Genomic DNA, 21928 nt, shown 5'->3' on the forward strand with positions numbered 1-21928 from the left:
CTGCCTCGTGCCTCCCAAGGCATGCACCACCATACCTTGTATATTTAATTCTCAGAAAGTAAATTCCTTAAGCATTAAGAATTCTACTCATGCCAGGCAGTGGTGGCACACACCTGTAATCCCAGCACTCAGGAGGCAGAGGCAGGTGGATCTCTTGAGTTTGAGGCCAGCCTGGACTACAGAGCAAATTCCAGGATTGCCAGGGCTACACAGAGAAGCCCTGTCTTGAAAAAACAAAAACCAAGCAAAATAATTCTACTCACTAGAACTTTCTTCTACCTTTTTCAGTTGTTCTTGTCCATCATTAACTGACGTACATCCATATTTAAAAATTTTGTTTTTATTGAAACAGGGTCTCATAGCTCAGGCTGGCCTTGATATTGCTATATAGCTCAAAATAACCTTGAATGCCTGATCTCCCTTGTACTGGGACTGCAAACATGTGCTAACACAACCAGCTATATGTAAAACTTATATGCCCTGTATAGCTAATCAACTTGGTATAGTCGTAAAAGTCACATTCTGATAATTATAAAGAAATCTGAGCTGAACACGGATGACGCCAGTAGGCATGCTAACGTGGATAGGGGAATGCTCTGGAGGCCTCAGCCCCACACAGAGAACCAGAGGCAACTAAGAAATGCAATAGCATAATGAGAGAAAAATCTGAAGCATTTTTTCTTTTTTTTAAATCGCTTTTTAAAAAGTTATTTATTTATTATGTATACAGAGTTCTGTCTGCATGTATACCTGTAGGTCAGAAGAGGGCACCAGATCTCATTACAGATAGATGGTTGTGAGCCATCATGTGGTTGCTGGGAGTTGAACTCAGGACGCCTAGAAGACCAGCTAGTGTTCTTAACCACTGAGCCATCTCTCCAGCCCCCTAACTCACTTTTTTCTCCACTAAGCTTTTACATCCTCGGACCTTCACAATCTAAATTTATACACCTTAATAGCTTGCATTTACACACCTTAAGTCACTTCCCTATCACAAGTTAAGCTTTCACGTCCTCAGACCTTTATAACTTGCATTTACACACTTTAAAACACCTTTATTTTTTTCTATCTAATCATTCATCGGGAGATACAATTGGTTGATTAATGAGGGCAGTCTTTGTAAAGCAAGTTACACTGAAATCTGTTTTGTGAGTTTATCTCTTTTTTGGATTCTGGTAACAAGATAAACTATGTCAAGATCTAGTAGTAGCTAGGCAAGTGAGGCTGGTGGCCTGAGTTTTACACGTGAAGAGAACTGAGAAGGCAGCTGAAGCCTTGGAAAGGGAGCTGGACTCTTGTTGCTATTGAAGCTACAGTCAGTCAATCTCCTCAGAGATCTGAGAAGCATAGATTATTACTGGAAATATAATCTAAATGGTCTGTGTGTCAATTAAAATGACAGAGATCCTTTGCCTAGACAAGTTACCTTAGGCTCCAGTGGTCTACATAGTTTTTTTGGAGAGTGCAGTTATAGGTCTTTGACTATCATATAGACCCTGGTCTCTGATTTTTCTGTAGAGGAACAACTTGGGGGACTGACCTTACTTTGACTAGGCAAAGTAGGACAAGCAACCCAAAATTGTCCACAGTTTGACCAGAGCCCTGGCAACAACCGAGGCCTGGGGCATTTTTGTCCAGTGGTTAGCATTACCACAATCCAGGTGTTGTCATGCCCCATCTGTCTTAGGATACCTTAAGGTTTCCAATGCGGGGGAGGGCAGTTCCGTCTATTATGGGAAGCTTAAGCGTTTTAAATGCCATATTCTGTAGATCTGAATAAACAAATTGGGTGCCAGTTAAGGGGGTCCCTGTAGGTGTCAGACAGGGAAGCAAACCACACGAAGAGATAAGGGTGAAAACCCAGTGCAGACTGACTTCACCAACCTGGATCAGACTTCAGGGAATCTAATAATAGGCAGTTTATTCCCAATATATTTAAACCCTGTACAATTTGAAAGAAGAAAAGTTTCCTGGTGTAACACAATCATCAGTGCACAAAGAAGCATAATTACTTTGAAACTCAACTCAGGCAGGGTACATGTCATTTCCTCCAAGAAGATGGGTTCTAGAGATAGGCTACCTTTACTAGCTTAAGGTCTAAGGGTCTGGTGTGGTCTCAGTCACACAGAAAGTATAGAGGTCATTTGGACTATTAAGCTACTTCTGGTCCTGGCCCAGCAGATAACACTGACCACCAGGCTGTTGATCACTTACAACTCTCAGCTTTCTGACAGAAGAACAGGTTCTTCATCTTTCCCATTGAAAAGACAGTGTGCTTAACATTAATGGTTTCTCTGGAGATCTGTGAGCTCAAGGACCTTCATGCTATGCTCCCAACACTGGATAGGTTGTATTTATGTTTTTAGGAATATGTATATATGTATGTATGTGTATGTATATAACAATAATGAGAAAGGCTATTGATTTGAAAGAGAGCAAGGAGGGCTATATTATAGGGAGCAAAAGGAAGGGTTAAATTATGTAATTATAATCTCAAAAACATAAAAGAGAAAATTTTAAAGTCTACTATAAATCAACGTAAGTTTTTTGTGAGTTAACTGTAATTTTAACTATAATGTATATGGTTTCCTCACCTTATAACAAAGTATTCGTGACACAGAATAGAAGCCTTAGAGACACATTCATAGGAACAGCCTAACTTTGGTAAAAGTGGGTGTCTTGGCCTCCTGAATTCACAAGCTTCAGTGATCATGCGATGTGTGGAAACAGGCAGTAGTGAGTTACTGCACACTTGCTGGCTCATAAGAACCAGCTGCACATGTCCCTTCCCAATTCTGAGCTCAGCGATGTGTTTGGTTGCTTTAGATCATTCATGGTGGGGAAGTTCTGTAAGGAAGTCACCAAGTACTACAAGCTAATATTTCCCATCCCTAGGGGCTGTTGTTACACCTTCCTTGGCACACTATTGTGTTTGAGCAGTTGTTAGAAATTCAGTTGCAGAGAGGGAGGAGTGATGAGCAAAGGAGTCAAGATCAGGCTGGAGAAACCCACAGAAACAGCTTACTTGAACAAGGGGGAGCTCATGGACCCCAGACTGATAGTTGGTAGTGGATCAGTATTTATCCCTAGTATATGAATGGACTTTGGGAGCCCATTCCACATAGAGGGATACTCTCTGAGCCTAGACACACAGGGGAAGGCCTAGGCCATGTTCCAAATCATGACAGACTTTAAAGATCCCCCATGGAAGGTCTCACCCTCCCTGGGAAACAGAAAGGGGATGTGATAGGGGGTTGGTGGTGGGCAGGGCAGGAGGGAAGGGAGAGGAACCTGGGATTGACATGTAAAACAAGATTGTTCCTAATTTAAATAAAGAGAGAGAGATTCACTGCAAAGCTTCCAGAATACTTGAGACTACAGTCTGCTCAGCTTCTGTGTCCTGTGACATCTCCAAGTTCTGCATACAGTCGCATTCTCTGACATAGAGACTTGCCATCTTCATTGTGGTCAGTGAAATAGCAGAGATCTCAGCTCCAGGAGGTGCTGAGTGGCGACAGTAAGGGTCAGAGTGGAGTGGTGGAGGGATTAGGGTCACAAGTTAGGTAGGAGCCTGTACATTCACAGTATGTGACTGGAAATCAGATTCCAGGGAAAAGGAAGGGGGAATCTGTGGAGGAGACTGTTATGGGTGCTTATTATATATGCTAAAATATAAGTTCAGCTAAATCAAAATGCCAGATAGCTCTGAAAGTAACATCAGCTGTGGCAGATTATTTTAAGAATATTTGAAAATTCATGTTTTTGTGATAAGTAAAACACCTGCTTGAATGCTAAGTTCTTCTGGGAGTTTATTAAAGTGGTTTATTCAAATGCTTTTGTTTAGGGTTTGAACTACAGTTCCGGTTAGGCCCAACTTTACAAGGGAAAGCTGTTACCCTGTATACAAATTACCCATTTCCTGGAGAAGCATTTAATCGAGAAAAATTTCGTTCCTTGGATTGGGAAAACCCAACAGAAAGAGAAGATGATTCCGATAAATACTGTAAACTTCATCTGCTTCAGTCTGGATCTTTTCAGTACTACTTCCTTCAAGGGTAAGCCAGGAGTTAATGTATTCTGTTACTTAAATTATCTGACTGTGTTACTGTGAGAACCATGGTGGTGCAGGTTTAACAGGTTTTTTGTTTGTTTGTTTTGTTTTTTTGAGACATGTTTTTTCTGTATTGCTCAGGTTGTTCTAGAACTTGCTCTGTAGGCCAGGCTGGCCTCAAATTCAGAGATCTGCCTGCCTCTGCCTCCCAAGTGCTGGGATTGAAAGTGTGTACCACCTGCCTAACTACAGTGCTCTCTTGAGATGCGATTAGGCTGTGATTCTTCAGTTTTGGTGAGGTCACTGTATGGCCCATTACAAATTCAAGTTGTCTGTAGTTAAAATCCAAGCTTTTCTTGCCATCAGTTTGGAGGATACTATTTATTTGAATGGTATTGTTATTGATTGGCATTAGCATATTTATTTTCTAATAAATCAATGTTACTGGATGTTGTATTTTATTCTATGGAAATCAATAGTAGTTGAGAAAGGATAAGAAATACCTGTTCTGGGACTGGAAAGATGGCTTAGTGGTTAACAACTTGAACTGCTCTCATTGAGAACCCAAGGTTTGTTCCCAGCCTCCACATCAGATTGCTCACAAGCTCCAGTAAGTCCAGCTCCAGGAGACTCATCACCCTCTTCTAGCTTCCATAGGCATCAAGTGCACATACCCACACACTGACAGACATGAACACATTATACAAAAAAAGAAAAGAAACACCTATATATGCTTTACTGCACCCTTGTAAATGAGCTTTTAACAATGATTTCTTTATTTTTATTTTATGTGCATTGGTGTTTTGCTTACATGCATGTCTGTGTGAGGGCTTAGGTTATACCAGAACTGGAATAACAGACAGCTGTGAGCTGCCATGTGGGTGCTAGGGATTGAACCCAGGTCCTCTGGAATAGCAGTCGGTATGCTTAACCACTCACCGAGCCATCTCTCCAGCCCCTATAAATGGCTTTTGTATACTTATAAGTAAACATATTTTATCCATGTGTGGCGGCACAGGCCTGTAATCCCGTCACTGCATATATAGAGATAGGAAGATCTGGAATTCAGGGTTTTCCTCAGCTGCATAGTAAGTTTGAGGCAGCCTGGGCAACATGAGACCCTGGGTGAAAGGGAGGGAGGGACATACGTACGTACAGAGGGGCTTAAATGGGCAATTAACCTTCTAGGTAGAATCAAACTGAATTAATGATTTTCCTGTAACCAATTAAAAATGTTGGTCTATTTTCCCTTAGAAATGAGAAGAGTGGAGGAGGTTACATAGTGGTGGATCCTATTTTACGTGTTGGAGCTGATAACCACGTGTTACCCTTGGACTGTGTTACTCTCCAGACATTTTTAGCCAAGTGTTTAGGACCCTTTGATGAATGGGAGAGCCGTCTAAGGGTTGCAAAAGAGTCAGGTAGTTTTCAGTTTGCTTTCTTTTTCATTTCTTCTTTTTAAAACTAAACACAGTTGTGATAATGCAGGTCTCAAAGGCATTCCTTCTCATTTTAATCTTGCTTGCTAATGTAGTGAAAAAAAATGAAATCTGTAACTTCTACAGATATCAGGTTATATGGGTCAAGTTAGCAAAAGGAGGCATTTGGTTATGAAGTAAAATGATTATCATTTATAAGATTTTATGTGGCACATGAAAGCTAGTAATAAAGCTATTAAGATGTGAAGGAAATGTATTATTATATACCATTTTAATTAGCCAATATTGATTATCCATTTTTCGTATAAAAAGGCATATGCTGCTGAACACGCCAAGAATAAAATGAAACTGGACTTTATTTTCCTCCTAAGTAAAGTAAGACTAGCATCAACATTCTAGTTTCAAGATAAATATACTATAAAGAAGGGAATAAGCCGGGCGGTGGTGTCACACGCCTTTAATCCCAGCACTTGGGAGGCAGAGGCAAGCGGATCTCTGTGAGTTCGAGGCCGGGCTAGACTGACAGCCTCCAAAACAATACAGAGAAACCCTGTCTCGTAAAACCAAGAAGAAAAAAGAAGAAGGGAATAAAGTTTCCATGGCATAACTATGATGGATGCTAGTCCCACAGAATGTTTCAAGTATTACGCTTGTGTAGGATGTTTTGTACATGCAGCTCTGTCCTGTTAGCAATTACAATTGAGCCTGATAATAGCTAAGCACTGTGGTGATGGTTACTAAATAGATCATGTCATTACCCACCTCTCATAGATGAGGACAGTGGTAGCCTGGAAGCCATATCAGTAGATTTGCTGGCAGTCTTTTGTGGTACAGCTAGGGTTGGAACCCCAGTCATTGGTTCCTTTTCAACTGACATGTTTGTCTTACTGTTGATAAGTAGCTAAGAAAGCTCATGTTTATTCCTTGCTTAGCTCCAGGTTGATCTGTAGTGACCTGTGTTTTCTTATTTGTAGGCTACAACATGATTCACTTCACCCCACTGCAGACTCTTGGACTGTCTAGGTCATGCTACTCCCTTGCTGATCAGCTGGAATTAAATCCTGACTTTTCAAGACCTAATAAAAGATATTCCTGGAATGATGTTGGGCAGCTAGTAGAGAAACTGAAAAATGAGTGGAATATTCTTTGTATTACAGATGTTGTCTACAATCATACAGGTATGAGCTTCAGTGATTTCAGTGTGGATATTAAATTCTTATTATTTTATTTATTGATATTTTGATTTCATTTTACATTATTTTTGTTAGTAGTAGTATTTTTCAGTGTGAGGAATTGAACACTGAACCCCATAAATGCCAAACAAAGCAAGCTATCTGCCACTTAGGCATGTCTCCAGCCCTTAAATAACATTTATTCTAAAGATCAAAAAGACAATTAAGAGGTCTTCAATTTTAAAAACCATTATAGAATAATGCCTTTTTACTTTCAAAAAAAGTAGTGTTGAAGTGTTGATGTGACAGACTTTGATGATTCCCCATGGGAAGCCTCACCCTCCCTGATGAGTGATGGAGGGGGATGGGGGCTGGTTGGGGGAATGGGAGGACTGAAGGGAGAGGAACTGGATTGACATGTAAAATAAGATCGTTTTTAATTTAAATAAAAATTAATTAAAAAAGAAAGTAATGTTAGGTGAGCATATAGTCAACGGAAGCACTTTGCATGTGATGCTTGTGAAGTAGGATAAGAAGCATATGAGGGAGGGAAGACATGTTTCCACCTGAATGCAGTCAGTACTTTTCAGACTGATGGGATTCTGGACAACAGGAACCCTTGTTCTGTACCACACATTTTAAAATACAGTGCTGAACATGGTAGGTGTGTCAGTAATCCTAGAACTTGGAAGGCAGGGGTGGGCGATTACTGTGAGTTCAAACAAGCCTGGGTTGCAAATGAGTTGCAGACCAGAAGGGCTGAATTATGAGACTCTGTTTCCAGAAACCCAGTATAACAACAGCACTCTTCACCATTGAAGAGAAAACTATTGATAAATCCTCAAAGTTAAATCTTTTACATGATAAAAGAGTATACTTCAACATCTAAAGTACTAAGAAGAATAAAGTTTAACTGTGTGAGTCCCCAAATAGACGTGTGGTTTTCCTGACAGTGATCCTCTAAGGAGGCATTTGTTCCTCTCACTTGTCAGAGCAGCTTGCCTGGCCGCATGGAGCCCGCCATGGCCTTCCACCTTAACCCCATGCGCCTTACAAGGATCCAGTGTGTATACCGCAGTGTGGAAAGTCTGGAAACCACTGTTTTACATATGTCAACAATGGAAATTCTGGCTGATGTAGTTTTAAGGCGTAGCTGTTTCATAAAGTCTTTCCTAAGAAGCCATAGAAATTATGAACAAAGTTGGATATTAAAAAAGATACATTAAGGCTGGGCAATGGTGGCATATGCCTTTAATCCAGTATTTGGAAGGCAGAGTCAGGCCGATCTCTGAGTTTGAGACCAGCCTGATCTACAGAGTTCCAGGACAGCCAAGGCTACACAGAGAAACACTGTCTCAAAAACAAAACAAAACAAACAAAAAAGATATATTCCAAAATATGATGTTTTGCTGGGCAGTGGTGACACACGCCTTTAATCCCAGCACTCGGGAGGCAGAGGCAGGCGGATCTCTGTGAGTTCAAGGCCAGGCTGGACCGATAGCCTCCGAAACAATACAGAGAAACCCTGTCTCGTAAAACCAAAAAAAAAACAAAAACAAAAACCCAAAAAATATGATGTTTCTACAGGTACTCCAGGCTTCAAAGTCTACAGTGAGAACTTTGTATTTCAGTAACTCCATATTCACCACTTGAAAATTGGTAGTATTGATAATATTAGACAACTATACCATCCATATGAAATTAACAAGCCACATGCAGACACGTAGCTACAAATAGCAAGTGTTAGAATACAGCTTAGGCAATGGCTCATTAAGAAACTTAATAAGAAATTGTATTTATCTCTTTCAGAAGACAGGCATTCCAGGATTAGTGTTAACTCAGCCATGATGGTGCTAGGTTCTTCTGGGTTGCTCTGTCATCTCCAACCCCTTCAGTCAATGTTTAATCAAATATGGCTGCCCACATTGCATCAGATAGGATTTTTTGTCTGATCACACCTAGCTACATGGGAGACTTGCAGTATTGTGTTTGGTTTTTGGTTTGTTTGTTTGTTTGTTTGTTTGTTTGTTTTTGAGACAGGGTCTCACTTTGTAGCCCAGGCTGGCCTGGAAATCACTGTGTAGAACAGGCTAAGCATTAAATTTATGCTAATCCTACCTTAGCCTCCCAAGTGCTGGGGCTTATAAATACAAGCCACCAAGTTGTGCAGTGGTGACACATGCCTTACCCCAGCTCAGGAGGTAGAGGCAGGTGGACCTCTGAGTTGGAGGCAACCTGGTCTACAGAGAGAGTTCCAGGCAGGGTGACACAGAGAAACCCTGTCTCAAAAAAATCACTAAATAAATGAATATAAACCATCATGCCTTAACATTTATTATCAGATCTGTGTTCCTAATGTATCCTATATTCATCCAAGTGTTTATTTATTGCAGGTATAAATAAACACTGAGTAAGTAAGTTACTAAATAAACAATAAACTAGAAATAATAGTGATTGTATAGTTCAGTCTGACTCCAAGATGTGTTCTTCCCTTTTCCTTAAGCTGCCAATAGTAAATGGATTCATGAGCATCCGGAAGCTGCATATAATCTTGTGAATTCTCCACACCTGAAACCCGCCTGGGTCCTGGACAGAGCCCTTTGGCATTTCTCCTGCGACGTGGCAGATGGGAAGTGCAGAGAAAAAGGAGTCCCTGCTTTGATTGAAAATGATCACCACATGAACGTAAGTGTGTACCATCCCACCAAGTCCAAAGAACACATTAAATGTGTGTGTTCTCATGTGTGTGTATGTGTGTGAAAATGTGTAGAATATGGTTTAATGGCTTAATATGGAGAAAGGAATGTGTTCAAATACATTTGATGTTGTTTTAAAATTTTTCAGTGCATTCGGAAAATAATTTGGGAGGATATTTTCCCAAGGATTCGGCTCTGGGAGTTTTTCCAAGTAGATGTTCACAAAGCAGTTGAACAATTTAGGATACTTCTCACTCAAGGTAAAGGCCTTAAACTAGCTTGTCCCCATCACTTTTTAAGAAGCTTACAGTTAGTCCTAAAGGGATGACTCTCTGTAGTTAACGTCATTGTTAAATTCTTCCATTGTATATTTTTAGCTTCTTTGTCAAAAATCAGATGTTCATACATGTATGGGTTAATATCAGGGTGTTCAATCCGATTCCATTAGTCTACCTGTCTATTTTTGTGCCAATACCAAACTGTTTTCAGGACTATAGCTCTATAATAGAGCTTGAAGTCAGGGATGGCGATGCCTCCAGATTTTGCTTTGTTGAATAAGGTTGCTGTGGCTATCCTGGGTCTTTCGTTTTTCCATACAAAGTTGATTATTATTTTTTCATTGTTAAATTCTTATGTATAGTATTGGTGGGAGTTTTTATACTATAAAATCCCCGCTTTTCTTGGCATAGTGGTGCACGCCTTTAAGCTCAACACCGGGGAAGGAGAAACACATTCGTATGTACACATAGCAATTTCCTCTTTCTCAAATCTTAAAGTTACTAATTAGTAGTTTCTTTGCAAATTATTTTTCAAGGAAAGTCAGAATTTATCTGTAGTTTCATATAATTTTCTCTATAATGTATATACATGTCTCATGTTAGTATCTATTTAATACATACCAATAAGACTAGAAACTAAACCATGTTTTATTTTTTCTTTTCATTGACAATATGAATTTATTATTTTGTTTAACTGCTTCTCTTGACCCCTAATAGGCAGTGCATGGTTTCTAAAGTATTTTATGTTACTAGTGCTTTTGATAAAGTACTTGCAGTATTTCCATCATTCATTTATTAGAACATTTCTTGAATCAGCGTGTTATGCTAGAGACCTTAAGGGCATCAGGATTTAGCGGTGACTAGTGAAGCTGAACTTCAGAAGTTCTGTGTTTTTCTCTTAGGAAAGCGTGTCTCTCATTTTATGTCCCCCTCACTGTGTGTGTGTGGGGAGTATGTAAGTAGGAGAGGGAGGCAGGGAGGAAAGATGCCTGTTAACTTTCTGTTTTATTTTCTATGAAATAGTTACATACTGACAAATTGAAAAAGTAATTCAGCTATAGTCTTCTGTTAATGTTTACATTTAAAATACCATTGTTTCTTTCTTTCAGAAAACAGGAGAGTAACTAAGTCTGATCCAAAGGAACATCTTAAAATTATTCAGGACCCTGAATACAGGAGGCTCGGCTGTGCTGTGGATATGAATGTCGCCCTGGCAACTTTTGTGCCACATGAGTATGTTATGTGCTAGCCCTGTAATGTTACTCATAAATACCAATACTGTTTATTAGAACCTTCATAGAAAATGGAATAAAGTAAGGGATTGATAAGATGATCCAGTAGGTAAAGGCACTTGCTGACGACTTGAAATTGAGCCTGAGAACCCACATATCTAAGAAGAAGGAGAAAACCCACCCTCAAAAATTGCCCTTTGACCTCCACATACATGCTGTGGCATGTGCACACCCACGCATATACACATCCCCTACATCCTTAATAAGCAAATAAATGTGAAAATGTTTTTAAAAATAAAATGAAGTCGTCTGCCACCTTCTTATGATTTCACCGCCTGACCTTTTCCTACATTCTCTTGTCAGGCCTTCCATTAAACATGTCAATAAAGCTTTTTACAATTGTAAAAGCTCTTCACTCATAGCTCAAATCCTGACGAGGGTACTTAAGATTTCTGTGACACTTGTCAGGAAATGTTTAAGTGTGGGGTTTATGAAAGTGCTAAAGTTGGCTTTGCTCTCTCTTAGCCACGGGCCAGCTGCAATTGAAGAGTGCTGTAATTGGTTCCGTCAGAGACTTGAGGAGCTCAACTCGGAGAAGCAACACCTCACCCACTGTCATCAGGAGCAGGTTCACCTCCTTTTGTGTTGCTGCTTTTCTTTGAGTCTTGGTCCCTGATATTTTCATTGGCAAAGTAACACAATTCAATGTTTTCTAGGCAGTCAATTGTCTTTTGGGAAATGTGTTTTATGAGCGGCTGGCTGGCCATGGCCCTAAAGTAGGAGCTGTCACTAGGAACCATCCTTTAGTCACCAGGTATTTATTCTATTTTTTAAAATGTTTTCTTGATGATAATTAGCAGCTGAGAATAGTTAGCTTTTCAACTTGATCTAAATGTTTCTTTTTCTTCAGTACATCATATTGACATAGAAGTTTTGATTCAGAAATGGGCTTAATACTGATTAATTTGTCAGACAGATCTTTAACTAGAAAAACTATCACTGGTTTGAACCAATGCATTCACATTGAAATTTCTGGACGACTGCAAGTCTAAGCACCTGGGCTGGTATCTGCTCATCATCTGGCCAGGGCTTTGGGCTGTCTCAGCGTGTGGCAGGAAGACTACTGGGAGTAAATGCAGATGGAAGACACAAGCATAAGGTGCTCGTGGAAATCCACTCTCAGGATAACCATGACATTTCCCTGGGAGAAAGAACTCACCCAGAAGAGAAAGACACTAGTCCTCTCATGACGGTGTCCTGCCCATAACCAGGACACTTGCCACTGGGCTACGTCTCCCAGCACCATGACTTTAAGGAATTAAGGCTCCACACGTGGTGTGGTGGCACACATCTGTTATCCCAGCAGTACGGAAGGAAGCAGAGATAGAAGAAGTCCAAGCTCAGGGTCAGCCTATGCTGCAAAGTGAGACTGTATGTAAGGGGTGGAGGTGGGGTGTATGTGCAAAGGAGTTAAGGTTCCAATGCATGAACTTTTGGAGATGTACTCTAAGAATAGCACGTGGCAGCAGTAAATTCAGTGTTAGCCAGAGAGAGCAAGCACCTAGCTCCTTACGAAAAAGCATGCAGCAACAGGGTTGGAGAGATGGCTCAGCAGGTAATAGCACTGGCTGCTCTTGCAGAGGCCCTGGGTTCAGTTCCCAGCTTCTACATGGCAGAACCATCCGTAACTCTAGTTCCAAGGGATGCATTGCCTTCTTCTGGCCTCCATGGTCTGGTCACCAAACATAGACACGGTGCACTTAGTACATTCAGGCAAAACACTCATATGCAAAATAAAATTAATAAATCTTTTATAAAGCACACAGTATGTGTTGGGCATCTAGAGGATAGGAAAGCCTAGGTGGTTTCCCTGTAATACTGTGAAGTTGTGAAGGTTATTTCATGTTAGCTATCCTTCACATTTTTCATTTTAATTCTTCAAGTTTTTAACGTTGCTTCTTCTCATTCTCTCTGAGGAGTTTCTTTGTCTGGACTTTCTTTTAATTCTGTCTTCCTAGGTACTTTACTTTCCCTTTTGAAGAAATGGCCTTATCCACCGAAGAATCCATGATCCACCTCCCAGATAAAGCTTGCTTCCTGATGGCGCACAATGGATGGGTGATGGGCGATGATCCCCTTCGAAACTTTGCTGAACCAGGTCCCTGACTTTTCACGTCTCCGTAGATGGGGAGCCGAGAGCTTGTAGAAGGCTCAAACTGGGATCCGTTTTATCACTTTGGTTTTTACAATAGGCTCCTGGTCTTAAAATTGTTTGGCTAGAGGTATCAGAAATGCATCACTTTGAAAGAGAACCTTCACCCCCATCTCTCATGTTCTCAAACTGCATAGCAGTTGTGTGTCTATTTCATTTAGTGTCAGTACATAGGCCTCAGTTTGAGCAGAAGATTCAATTTTTTTAAATGTGTATGGATGTTTTGCCTGCGTGTACGTATGTGTACCACATGCATGCAGTGCCCACAGAGGCCATCAGGTACCCTGCGATTGAACTGATAGATGGTTGTGAGCCGCCATGTAGTGCTGGGAGTGCACCTGGGTCCTGTAGAAAAGTGGACAGGACTCTTAACCACTGAATCATGTCTCTAGCCCCTTCACTGCATTTAAAAAATAAGTTAGCAACCACTTTTGCTAGGCTACATTGCTGTAGGATGTTTTTACTTATGGGCCAAGGAAGTTTTAAGTTAACTGGAAAGGCAAGCTAGAGACCAGTTATTCTCAGAGTCCTCATTACTGAGTATTTTCTTCAGCTTCTTCACTGGCAGGAAACCCATCGCTATGTCTCCCCCCCCCCCCCAGAATTTCAGGGATAAGAATTTATTTCAGTAGCATTACAGTTAATTTTCTAAAAAAATATTTATTTTTAAGAATAATAGTTTTGAGTTAAGTCTTTTCTGTCCCCCACTTCTCTGGTAATTCTAAATGGAAAAAAAAGCCATTCTCCTGTATCTTTCTATGGTTTTAATGTACCTGTTGCTAAAAGGGGTGGGGAGGAGAATTTAAGGGTAGAGATGGAGCTTTAAAGATTTGTGTAAAATTTTGGAGTGTAGTAGCGCACATCTTTAATCCCAGCTCTGGGTAGGCAGAGGCAGGCAGATCTCTGTGAGTTTGAGGCCAGCCTGGTCTGCACAGTGAGTTCTCAAAAGACCTCTCTCAAACAAGAACTAAAGTTTTAAAAGCAGTATGATAATACTGTTACTGGTTTCCATTAAGAGGAACTTTAACTTTTCATATTGAGTTTGCATTTTAAGAGGAGACTCTGAGACTGGAATTTTTAGTTTTATTTTTTGTTTTTTTGAGACAGTGTTTCTCTGTGTAGCTTCACCTATACGTCCTGCCTGGTTACTGGCCAATCAGTGTTTTATTCATCAACCAATAAGAGAAACGTATTCACAGCATACAGAAGGGCATCCCCGCCAGTCTGTAACTCCAATTCCAGGGGATCTTCCACCCTCCTCTGGCCTCTGAGAGCATCAAGTCATACATGGTGCACAGACATACATGGTATACAGATATACATGCAGGCAAAACACCCCTACATATAAGATCACATCATAATTAAAATTTAGACAGACTATCATCAATGGAAGAAATAACAGTTTGAAAACAGCATTGTTTCCTGGCGGTAATTGTCATCCAATTTCATGCACCACTGAAGGCAATTGTCCTTCTTTAACAGGTTCGGAAGTCTATTTAAGGAGAGAACTGATTTGCTGGGGTGACAGTGTGAAATTGCGCTATGGGAACAAACCAGAGGACTGTCCTTACCTGTGGGCACACATGAAGAAATACACTGAGATAACTGCCACTTATTTCCAGGGAGTGCGTCTTGACAACTGCCACTCCACACCTCTTCATGTGGCTGAGGTACGAACGACTCCTTTTCCTTGACAAAAATGCAGCAACGTCTGGTAGCTTCCTGAAGTGTCTGCCACACAGGTCGAGTCTGCTGGTTGCACACGGCTGCTGATTTAGAAATAACATTTGACACACATGACAGCTTATCTAATTCTAACAATCTGGTTTTGATTTTTGAGACAGGATTTCACTGTGTAACTCTAGTTGTCTGGAACTGGTTCTGTAGATCAGGCTGTCTCAAACTCAAGAGATTCACCTGCTTCTGTCTCCTTACTTCTGAGATTAAAGACATGCACCATTATGCCCAGCCTTTAACAATATTTCGATGTAACTGTTTTAGAATACTAGGCTATAAAATGTTTAATAAATTAGTTTTTAAATTTAGAAAAAAGAATCATAATTTTATTTAATAATATGCATAATAACTATTTACTGGCAATATGTAAAATGCTAAGATGTCTTTTAGGTTGCTTCCAATATATATTATTAGCCAATGTAAAGTTGAATACTTTATTACACGTTATAGTGATTATTCAACTTTAGCTTTTATTTTCATTTTAGGGGTACTTTGGGCATTGCACATTTTAGGACTGTGTTCTATTCTACACTGTACTATATTCCTAACCCTTATAATAGACATTTAAACATATCATAGCTAGTTTGAGCTTCACTAATTCAATTTTAATGAGTTATCATCAGAAACATAAATGTAAGCTAACTGTAATCTGTTCTTTGGGCTTTTGAGCAATCTCAGTATTTGCTTTACCTCATACAACTTTGTCTTTGGTAGTTTTTAAAGTGACAATTCATGAAAATATGTACTTATAAGTCAGTTTAGTGGCTTTCAGTGCTAGCACTTGGAGGCAGGTGATCTCTGTGAGTTTGAGGTCACCCTGTTCTACAGAGTGAGCTCCAGGAAAGGAGTGGAGATTGGGGGAGGGGGTTGGGAGGATTGGTGGTAGGGCATGGGAGGAGGGGAAGGAAAAGGAGAGGGACCTGGGATTGACATGTGAAGCAACCTTGTTTCTAATTTAAATTTTTAAAAAAATGAAAAAGTGCTTATATAAAAACATTAACTTATATAGTTCATATGCATTCTCTCTCTCTGTCTCTGTGTGTGTGTGTGTGTGAGAGAGAGAGAGAGAGAGAGAGAGAGAGAGAGAGAGAGAGAGAGAGAGAGAGAGAGAGAGAGAGAGAGAGAGAAAGAGAGAGAGAGAGATTCTATATGGTTTTAATTTGGAGAGGTTTGATAGGAAACATTAGCCAGACTGGTAAAACAGTATTTACCTCCAAAAATTAAGCAGAGAGTCCTTTTTAGCTGTGCTTTTAGCAAAAGTCATATTTGTAACATTTGTAATATTATAGAAATATTATAGAAAATTTAACTTTCAATGATGGAGTCCTTTAGGATTCTGCTTCTTAGCTGATAAAATTTCAGGTATTTTACTCGCCTTTCATAAGAATTCCTTCAAGAAAGAAATTGGTACCAATCTAATTGTTAGCTACCATTATCTGTTTCTCTGGCCAATCATTAACACCAATGTTACATGGGCATCACACACACATGCACACATAGAAATAGTAAGGTGCTAGTATCTGTTGTTGTCTACATGATGAGTTTCACCCAACCTTTACTTAAGATATAATTATCAGTTCTGACTTACTTAGTCACCCAGAGATTAATAATCTTATTAGATGTATTAAGAATAAAAAACCAAGGGAAGACTGGCAGAATTGCAGTGTCCCAGGCTGAATTTTTAATGACACTAACATTTTCCTTTTTTCTTTTTCCTTCCCCTCTGTCCCTATGTCTGTAAAACCTAATCTTCCTTTCCACTCTTGTTGTCTGTAAACCCTCCGGCCCGTGTGTGCTGATCTCTCTCATGATGTCTTACATATGCACATCAAACTTTATTTGGCACTTCCTTTTGCATTTCTCTTGTTTTGTACCTTTCTTACGTCAAATCCACACCTAGTCTTGTCCCCTCCTTCCCTCTCTGTCTTGCTCTCTTCTTTCTTTTACATTTGTGACTGTGCTTTTTGCAGTACATGCTGGATGCTGCTAGAAAATTACAGCCCAATCTTTATGTAGTGGCTGAGCTGTTCACAGGAAATGAAGAGCTGGACAATATCTTTGTTACTAGACTGGGCATCAGTTCCTTAATAAGAGGTAGGTAGGCTCACTGAAGTCTGTTTCCTCTCTGAGATGCTTCGCTTTTATTTAAGTGGATCAGGAGGCATGTCATAGCTTTCTATGCAATAGAACTGAGTCTCCCTTAACAGTTAAAATGTCTAGTTTGTAGTGGGACACTTCATTTCAAATAGAAAGCCCAGTGAGGCCAGATGTGATGGATGACACCTGGAATCTCACACTTAGGAGTCTGAGGCAAGAGGATCACATGTTTAAGGCCAGCCTGGGTTACAGAAGTTCCAGGCTAACCTAGAATATATTTTTTGAGATCCTCTTTGGAAAAATAAAGGCAAAGAAAGCTAGTGATATGACTTAAGAGAGTAAAGGTGCTTGTCTGCAAGCCAGATGATCTGAGTTAAGTCCCTAGATCCCACATAGTGGGAGAGAAAACAGACTCCTGAAAGTTGTCCTCTGACTTGTACACATGTGGGGGCACCTGTGCACACCCATGTCCACAGAATTAATTAATTGATTTGAAAGGGTGAGTCAGAAAGAGAGAGGTAGGTGTGGTAAATTACTGACTCAAAATCAGAGCCATATTTGTGTATTTTGAAAACACACAAATCTGTTTTAACCTAGTATATGATGCGATTTTTAGTTATTTTCAGCATCACAGTGAACAACTGTACCTTTTTTTTTCTATTCAAGTTGTTTCTCCAGTTAAATTGTAGTTAAGTGTTGGTGGCATTTGCTTAATTACTTAACTCCCACTTTTTTTTTTTTTTGGTTTTTTTTCGAGACAGGGTTTCTCTGTAGCTTTGGAGGCTGTCCTGGAACTCACTTTGTAGACCAGGCTGGCCTCGAACTCACAGAGATCCGCCTGCCTCTGCCTCCTGAGTGCTGGGATTAAAGGCGTGCGCCACCAACGCCCGGCTTAACTCCCACTTTTAATAATGTTGATGATGCTGTGAAAGTCAGCCATGATCAGAAATCTAACCTTTGCTTGGACACTCACGAGTAATGGGGATTGTTAACTGCTGTGTGCTGTTCTGCAGAGGCGATGAGTGCATATAACAGTCATGAAGAGGGCAGATTAGTTTACCGATATGGAGGGGAACCTGTCGGGTCCTTTGTTCAGCCCTGCTTGAGGCCTTTGATGCCAGCTATTGCTCATGCCCTGTTTATGGACATTACCCACGATAATGAGTGTCCAATTGTGGTAAGCATCAACCTTTTTCTTGTGCTGACTTATTTTGCTAAATGTTTCAATACTTAGCTGTCTGATGCTTGATGGCAATACTATCCACTACCTTTAAAATGATTGAAATGCCTTGACTTTAAAGTCTTTTGTTGTTTTAAAACAAGAAAAATGTGTCTTACAGAATATATCTACATTAGTTCTTTTGTTTTGTTATGCTAATGGAGTATTACTTTGCATTTGAAAGAACGTGAACTTGTGCTTTTTTCTTTTCTAGCACAGGTCAGCCTATGATGCTCTTCCAAGTACCACAATTGTTTCCATGGCATGTTGTGCTAGTGGAAGTACCAGAGGCTATGATGAGCTGGTGCCTCATCAGGTGTGTTTAATCCACAGGGCCAGCAGCACTGGTCATTTTTTGTCCACACTTTCATTGTAATCAACATGTACATGTGACCACGCTTGGCCTCTCTACAGATTTCAGTGGTTGCTGAAGAACGATTTTACACCAAGTGGAATCCTGGGGCATCGCCATCAAATACAGGAGAAGTTAATGTCCAGAGCGGCATTATTGCAGCCCGACGTGCCATCAACAGACTCCATCAAGAGCTGGGAGCCAAGGGTTTCATTCAAGTAAGAAATGGGATTTTTAAGATTTCTCTCGGGACTTTCCTTCTGAATGAGTGAGTGCTGGTTTCCAGATGGGGTCTAAGCCAGTTTCTCTCCAATTCTTAGGTGTATGTGGATCAGGTGGATGAAGACATAGTGGCAGTAACAAGGCATTCTCCGAGCATCCATCAGTCGGTTGTGGCTGTATCTAGGACTGCTTTTAGGAATCCCAAGACGTCATTTTATAGCAAAGAAGTGCCTCAGATGTGCATCCCTGGTAATAACGCAAGCATTGGTGTAATTACATCCTGAAGTTACATTAGTACATTGTCTTTATATGTCATATATAACACACTGATATATAAACTTGGTTGAAAAACGAACTTAGATGGGGGTACTTTCACTGCACAGAACAAAATCTTGACAAAAATATTCCCGAAAAGTGTGAAATACTTTTGTTTGCATTTTAACATACTCCTTTTTCCTAACATATATATAAACATGTGTTTCCTTATACTGTAGATGACATGTGTCTGTTTCCATTTTTACATATGTATAACATATACACATGTACTATATATATATATATGCATATGTACGTGTGTGTGTGTGTGTGTTTAAAAGGCAAATATTGACTGCTCATAACCCATCTTCATCTACCATCCTAGCCATCTGCCAATCTGGCATTCAGCCAAGTAGATATTTTCACTGTTCTCCAGGTAGTCTTCTTACCCACCTATATATGATGATTTATTGCCTTCAAGGACTGAAGTCCTGCCTCTAAGAATATAGACTGTCTCTTTGGCAGTTATATGTCCCTGAGATCTTCTGTTATTGTTGGTTGATTTTTTTGCTAGATATTTACATTTTATTCCTTACTATTTTAGATAGTATAGTATAACAGCATACTCCTACGTAAATGGCAACTACTTGATAATTGAATGAAGTATCTCAAAAAAAATCATCGTGTGTGTGTGTGTGTGTGTGTGTGGCTGTGGCTGTGGCTGTGGCTGTGGCTGTGGCTGTGGCTGTGGCTGTGTGTCTATGTATGTGTATTTTTTTAAGGTGACAGGGCCATGGTCACATAGGTTAGCCTAAAACCAGGTACTTACAGGTGCTGTTCTGCGCCTCCCAAATTGCTAGGATAACAGATACACACATCCATGCCCAGCCCATATTTTGTATTTCTTGCTAGTTGCTAAATATTCATAGTTTCAACTCTTAAAAATTGTCAACCTAGCTGGGTAGTAGTGGCACATGGCTTTAATCCCAGTACTTGGGAGGCAGAAGCAGACAGATCGATGTGAGTTAGAGGCCAACCTGGTCTACAGAGTGAGTTCCAGGTTAGCCAGGGCTACACAGTGAAATTCTGTCTCAAAAAACAAACAAGCTGGAGGGTGGTGGCGCACGCCTTTAATCCCAGCACTCGGGAGGCAGAGACAGGAGGATCTCTGTGAGTTCGAGGCCGAGCTGGACTGACAGCCTCCAAAACAGTACAGAGAAATCCTGTCTTGTAAAACCAAAAGAAACAAAAACAAAACAAAACAACAACCAAACAAAAATTGTCACCCTAAAGAATTTTAGGATTAAATATTCATTATCTGCAATTTCATAAATTTATATTTGGTGATCTAGTCAGGTCTTTGCTAATGTTCTTACTTAGTTTTTGTTTTGTTTATTTAGTATCTTTTGGTATTGGGTGTTAAACCCACACATGCCAAGCATACATTGTTTCACTGACCTACACTCAAAACTCATAGTTACTATACAGTACTATCTCAAGTTTTGTGTTGACCCTGATCATTCTCAAAACATTTCCATTTTCCAGTTCACTGATTGTAATATCAAGAGTCTCTCTGCAACATTAAAATTTGAATGTACATTAGAATAGTTTTTGTTGCAATGTTTATATTTTCCTAGGCAAAATTGAAGAAGTAGTTCTTGAAGCTAGAACTGTTGAGCGGGATACAAAACCTTATAAAAAAGATGAGAATTCAATCAATGGAATGCCAAATGTGACAGTGGAACTTAAAGAGCATATCCAGGTATTCGAGTTCTAGCTTTTTACTGTGTTTAATGTTTTAAGAAAATTTAGTTAATGAATGGATTTTCTGTATTTTTTCAAGCTTCATGAAAGTAAAATTGTCAAACAAGCTGGAGTTGCCACAAAGGGTCCCAATGAATATATTCAGGAAATAGAATTTGAAAATCTATCTCCAGGAAGTGTTATTATATTCAGGTATGTTAATTAGCGTTCAAACTATTGCTTTTACTTACATTGAAAATAGTTTTGGGGGCCTGGAGAGATAGCTCAGTGGTTAAGAGTGCTTGCTGCTCTTGTAGAGGACCCGGGTTCAGTTCCCAGCACCCATGTCAGGTGGCTCACAACCACCTATAACCCCAGTTCCAGAGGGCCTGATGTGTTCCACCCTCTCTAGGCACCTGCACACTTACAGTTTGTACACACAGAGGCACACGTATATATATTTGTTAAAAATCTAGAGAAAATAGCTTATCTTGTTAAGTTTGAATATACTAAAAATTACCTGTTTTTTTATAAACATTATTCAGAGTTAGTCTTGATCCACATGCTCAAGTCGCTGTTGGATTTCTGCGAAGTCACCTGACCCAGTTCAGCTCTCACTTTAAATCTGGAAGCCTTGCTGTTGACAACTCAGATCCTATATTAAAAGTCCCCTTCGCTTCGTAAGTATTCCCTATTTTATAGATTTACCACTTTAACAAAATGATGAGCCACCCCTGATCTGGGCAAGTTTTTTTTGTTGTTGTGTTTTTGTTTTGTTTTGGTTTTTGGTTTTACGAGACAGGGTTTCTCTGTATTGTTTTGGAGGCTGTCAGTCCAGCACGGCCTCGAACTCACAGAGAACCGCCTGCCTCTGCCTCCCGAGTGCTGGGATTAAAGGCATGCACCACCACCGCCCAGCTGATCTGGGCAGTTTTAAGCGGGCTTTCTCTCTTTGCTACTCAGAGTACAGTCCACAGGCTGTTGGTGTCAGCATCATCCACTGTTAACACTTTAGTCTATCACGTTATCATTTGTGTACACCTTTTCATGCTTATGTATTCTTTCTCTATAAATTCTAGATATGAACATGCCTGCACATGTACATGCATGACTTTTCTAATCTCTGCAAGATTTAGTTGCATACATTATAGTGCTTATCATTTCTTTTTTTTTTTTTTTTTTTTTGATTTTTTTGAGACAGGGTTTCTCTGTGGCTTTGGAGG

The 21928-nt window shown here is 40.0% G+C and overlaps 1 protein-coding gene across 1 annotated transcript in view; it reads left to right on the forward strand.

Moving 5' to 3' along the window:
- The window catches only part of Agl (amylo-alpha-1, 6-glucosidase, 4-alpha-glucanotransferase), a 58364-nt gene that overhangs the window by 11647 nt on the left and 24789 nt on the right, over nucleotides 1-21928 (forward strand). Inside the window, exons 3-20 of the mRNA XM_005077116.4 lie at nucleotides 3845-4055; nucleotides 5306-5472; nucleotides 6465-6668; nucleotides 9166-9347; nucleotides 9507-9618; nucleotides 10746-10869; nucleotides 11394-11496; nucleotides 11585-11682; nucleotides 12887-13026; nucleotides 14563-14750; nucleotides 16788-16911; nucleotides 17928-18091; nucleotides 18348-18449; nucleotides 18548-18703; nucleotides 18806-18956; nucleotides 20600-20724; nucleotides 20806-20918; nucleotides 21251-21385. Coding sequence (XP_005077173.1) covers nucleotides 3845-4055; nucleotides 5306-5472; nucleotides 6465-6668; nucleotides 9166-9347; nucleotides 9507-9618; nucleotides 10746-10869; nucleotides 11394-11496; nucleotides 11585-11682; nucleotides 12887-13026; nucleotides 14563-14750; nucleotides 16788-16911; nucleotides 17928-18091; nucleotides 18348-18449; nucleotides 18548-18703; nucleotides 18806-18956; nucleotides 20600-20724; nucleotides 20806-20918; nucleotides 21251-21385 — 2599 coding nt within the window. The remainder of the gene's footprint in view (nucleotides 1-3844; nucleotides 4056-5305; nucleotides 5473-6464; nucleotides 6669-9165; nucleotides 9348-9506; nucleotides 9619-10745; nucleotides 10870-11393; nucleotides 11497-11584; nucleotides 11683-12886; nucleotides 13027-14562; nucleotides 14751-16787; nucleotides 16912-17927; nucleotides 18092-18347; nucleotides 18450-18547; nucleotides 18704-18805; nucleotides 18957-20599; nucleotides 20725-20805; nucleotides 20919-21250; nucleotides 21386-21928) is intronic.

The sequence above is a fragment of the Mesocricetus auratus genome, unplaced genomic scaffold, assembly GCF_017639785.1.
Source record: "Mesocricetus auratus isolate SY011 unplaced genomic scaffold, BCM_Maur_2.0 Super-Scaffold_100009, whole genome shotgun sequence".
Classification (NCBI taxonomy): Eukaryota; Metazoa; Chordata; class Mammalia; order Rodentia; family Cricetidae; genus Mesocricetus; species Mesocricetus auratus.